Raw genomic sequence first — 5,029 nt, forward strand, 5'->3', positions numbered from 1 at the left:
TTGTACTCGGATTTCTACTTTTTGCATAATTATAATGCCCAGTGGTGTACTAAAATACCACGCAAAATAATGTGATCAGTGAAAACAAACATTTAAATAGGAATCTATTCTTTATGCAAATCACACCTTATTGCTTTAAGTTGACAAATGAGAGACGAGCAAGTTGCCACATCACAGGATAAGTCGTTAAACGTAACGACGTATATTATGCATGAAGTATTTGATTAGATTTTCATCAATCCTATATCCAGTGGGTTGCAAATTTCTCAATGCGCTGGATATTAGATTGATGGGATCTAATGCGCCATATAAATGTCAATGGATGTTTTGCTTGCATTGATTTCTGTTTTCTTGTATTTTCTAGTTTCTGCTTTCTTGCATGTTTTGGCCCGGTTACCTTGAAACGAACGTACAAAGAGAAAATATTACGCCAGTAAAATTCTTACAGCTATGCGTGCGGGACAAACTTTTCTCGGCCTAAATTAATTTATCAACGACCATTCAACTTCCTGGTTGTAAACAGTATGCTTCGACTTTATTTATAAATACGTGTTTATAAATATGCACGTGATCACCTCCGCGCTTCCATAACAGCTTGTAAATAGGAAGTCTGGAAGATGGTCTTCATGTACATTTAAATGCAACGGCGGTAAACAACATAAGACTGTGCAGCAAAACTGTCTATTTGTTTTTTTAAGTTTGAGATATTATTGTAAACGTTTCCGTCGATAAATACTTTTTTCCGTCGGCGAATACTCTCAAAATGTTGTTTTTGATAACATAATTACAAATTCGGAGCCCCCATCTGTAATAATTTTGCAATTCAATTAATACTTAAATTTGATGATATTTATCTAAAGAGTTCCTATCCATTATGTCAATGGCATGAGGATTTATGTCTATAGAATATTCATATCTCATGCTAATCACTCGCACATGTAAGATTAGCATCTTTGAAAATAGCAGTATTGTATTAATTCTATGATTGCAGACATACATAGTGATGAGCGCAACCTGCTTGTAATGCATGGCGATACATTCAAAAATTGTTCACCTATTACTATGGTAGTTTATCCTGTTACACCATCATTTCTATGGCGAATAACTCCAAGGTTAAGTGTGATTACTTTTAGTATCTCCATGACTGCATTTACACGAACTCATAATCCATCATATGCTTTGAGTGCATGGAGAGTTATATATATTTAAAAAATATGTTATTAATTATTGCTGCATGTGTTGGTTATTTTAGTTTGAACATTTAGGAACTTACGGTCATTATGTCTAAGATATTTGTCTTTCTGGCATGCAAATATGCTATATAATTTTTTTTTACATTATCCAACATCAATGCTAGTGTCTGCTCCAGCTGGATCAACCGTAACACTTGCAATATTTGAGTCACCAACTTTGTTCTTCCCACAACACACAAAGAATACTTTCCGGAATTGCTTCTGAAAATGCTGATACTTAAATGCGTAGATGATAGGATTGATTATCATATTACATAGTACTACAACCACAACTACGTCGTGTACAGTACTAGTAAAGTCATAGGGATAGCCTAGATTGTACAACAAGTAGGTAACTTCTGTTGGTGTCCAACAAACCACGTAAGATATAAACACCAAACACAAAGTTATTGTTACGTTTTTCTTGGCTTTCTGAAAAGCGCTAACCGCGGCTTTTTGTCGGTCTGCCGTGCGGCGTCTGAGCATCATTATGATGCTTATGTAAGAGAAGGTCATTATTGATAAGGGGAGTAAATATTCACACGTGAAGAGAAAAATGCCCATGAACATTTGGACACCTTTACTGATCCACTTTGGATAACAAGAATAGTCACCATCTAGATTAAACACTTGTACAGCTGCCCAATATGTTTGGTACGTAAATCCTGCTAGCCATACACATGGAATACCGATCTTTGGAACTTTGGTACTGAATAACTTCCGATGTTTAACAGGATGACATGTAGCAAAGTACCTTTCTAACGATAAAAAGACGAGATTAAAAGTCGATGTAACGAACAGAGACCACATAATGTATTCATTGTACCAGAAGCGACACAAAAATTCACCAAATCTGTTTTTGGGTAAATACTTCGGTCCAAATCGTAGGATGAGAAATACAATAGAATCAAGAAGATCGATGCAGGACTGATTTAGTATGAGTTTGTTGGTGACGGAACTGAAGGCTCTCCGTCGTATCACAAAAACGGTACAAACGGTGAGGTTTCCAAGTATGCCCAGGCTACCAATTACGGCGTAAACGATACGCAGAGCCGTATCTCTAGTTGTAACCTCTTGGTGAGTTTCACCGGTAGTGAACAAAGTATCTGTTGATGATGTAGTAAGGAGAGGAGTGTAATAGCTCGCATCATTCGTAGACATTTTAACTCCAAATGCAGCGGTCAGATGGGCACGAACTAATAAGTACAAAGCAGTGGATTCCAGGCACAATAATTAACGGTTACCAGGTTGCGAGAATTGGCGATAGATGTCAATTATATCGTCACTATGTACATTTTGGTTGAGTACTTTCATTGCATGTTTGCTTTCTTCTGGTGTCCACGTATGTAGACATGTAATCAAAACCTGAACAGGACGCAATTAACAATATTTGGCATTTCCCCTAGATGTAATTGTACGTTACCAATATTCAATAGAAAACAGATTTCTAATACTAATTAAAATAATGGATCGCTTAATTGGTACAAGGTATATGACGCCTCCGGGTATCAAATATGACTATAATATTGTGTCTCTTATTGATTTAATATATACCTGAATATGATAGCAATTATAATGAAAACGAACCAATCAAAATCTTGCTATCCCGTTAAGTTGCTATGATCAGCTAACTTTGACTATATTTATAAATAATTATTTATAAATACGCACATGACCCATAAGCACGATATACCAAGACCTGTAAGTGTGACCAAATCCTCATGCCATTGACATGGATAGGAACTCTTCAGATGAATATCATCAAATTTAACTATTAAATGAATTGAAAAACTATTACACATGGGGGGGGGGGGGATACCGAATATGTAATATGTTATCAAAACAACATTTTGAAAGTATTTGTCGACGGAAAAGTTTACAATAATATCACAAAGTAATATACAATTTTGCTGCACAGTCTGGTGTTGTTTACCGCATTTGCATTCAAATGTAGGCCTACAGGAAGACCACCCGCTGTGTTGAATGTTACTTCCAGAGTTCTTCTCTACAAGCTGTTATGGCAGCGCGGAGGTTGTCACAAGCGTATTTATAAATACGTATTTATAAATATAGCTGTAGCACAATGATGGTAGCAATTACAGCGTCTTAGTATTGTTATGCAAATTTTGAACGTTTGTGAGTAAATGTGAAAAGTTGAATGAAACAGTTAATATTTCACCGAATTGTTAGAGTATGTTAGCACACCTAGGCATATACTCTTAACAAAAAAAAAACAAAAAACAAAAACAAAAACAAACAAACAAACAAACAAACAAACAAACAATAGCCTGATTTCTGATGATTTTACAAACTACTGATACGGATACTGCCTTTAAGCTGAAACTCGGGCTTTAGTCTAATGATTGATTATTGTTAAAAATGTCCATTTTTATACAGTAACTCAGACGGAAGCTTTTATAATTTTCAACCGCATCTTAGGTGGTATATTTATCTCAAGATATCTTTTATTTCTTACAATGATCATGTATAATTATTATTCCCTTCCAAAACAAGATTGTAATGTCCATTGCGCGTTGCTTTTTTTGTAATAATTAATCTTATAAATAATTCGCAACTACTTGAATCTACACATATCGCATCAACTAGAGAGAGGATGTACAAGAACGCTGTCCGAATGTACAAGACATCGTTACGAGCAGCATCACGTGATTAAAACATTACCTCTGATTGGTTAAAGGAGCTGCGCATAGCCTCTCGTACGTTATGAGCCGAATGGCTTGCTATACACAGGCCTCTGCACACTTCAAAAGAATTCTCTGACCACTATGGCCCAAAACACACCATATAAACTCGCAATCATTTACATTATACATACCACTATTCTTATTTCTACATTATTATTCAGTATGCATATTTAGATGACTATCTCTGAAAAAGGTGCTACTTATGGGTTAATAAACGCGTTTCATACACTCTTAGATAGTGAGAACCAATCAGAATAAACGTTAGTAAATTACTAGCCGTGCATAAATGTTGTACAATTGCACGGGCGCGCACTCCGCGTAGTACGCGTAGTGCTTTCGGTCGCGTTCATTTTACTTGCGGGTTGATACATTTATATTTGCTTGGATTTTCCAACATTTTAGTGCAAATTTTGTCATAAAAATGCAAAAATCACGGGATTTTTTTCTCGTGTATGAAATAGGTTAATAAATGCGTATCACTTGTTGCTCAAGAAATTGTACAAAATAATGCACTTGTACTGAGATGTTGATGCGTCGGGGCTCGTGCATTAGACGCATCAACATCTCAGTACGAGTGCATTATTTGGTACAATTTCACTATCAACAAGTGATACGCATTTTATTAATCTATAAATCACTTGTTGGGAGTGAAATAATTGTACAAAATAATGCACGCGTGCTGCGATGTTGATGTGTTGGATGCACGAGCCCGAAGGGGGGAGTGCATCTATTAACGCATTTATTAACCTATTAACGCATTTATTAACGCATTTATTAACCTATTTCATACATGACTAAAATCCCGCGATTTTTGCTATTTTTATTACAAAATTGTCACTAAAAATGTTGGAAAATGCAAGCAAATATAAATGCATCCTCCCGCAAGAAAAATGAACGCGTCTAAAAGGACTGCGTGTACTACGCGGAGTGCGCGCCCGTGCAATAATACAATATTTATGCACGGCTAATAATTTACTAACGTTTGCTCTGATTGGTTCTTACTATCTTGGAGTGTATGAAACACTGTTGGAAATGTTTTCGTAAAAACGAAAAAAAATGCAGCAATCGTGTTTGTTTTGTGTGTTTTGTTTG

At 35.8% G+C, this 5,029-nt stretch overlaps 1 protein-coding gene across 1 annotated transcript; it reads right to left on the reverse strand.

Annotated features, from left to right (window-relative positions):
- Positions 1 to 1,337: 1,337 nt before the first annotated feature.
- LOC140154463 (galanin receptor 2a-like) lies at positions 1,338 to 2,393 on the reverse strand. The gene has a single exon (XM_072177031.1). The coding sequence runs from the start codon at positions 2,391 to 2,393 to the stop codon at positions 1,338 to 1,340; it is 1,056 nt and encodes a 351-aa protein (XP_072033132.1).
- Positions 2,394 to 5,029: the final 2,636 nt, after the last annotated feature.

The sequence above is a fragment of the Amphiura filiformis genome, chromosome 6, assembly GCF_039555335.1.
Source record: "Amphiura filiformis chromosome 6, Afil_fr2py, whole genome shotgun sequence".
Classification (NCBI taxonomy): domain Eukaryota; kingdom Metazoa; phylum Echinodermata; class Ophiuroidea; order Amphilepidida; family Amphiuridae; genus Amphiura; species Amphiura filiformis.

Excerpts from the sequence above, each read along its gene's own strand:
- LOC140154463 (XM_072177031.1), bottom strand. The coding sequence starts at position 2,393 with ATGTCTACGAATGATGCGAGCTATTACACTCCTCTCCTTACTACATCA.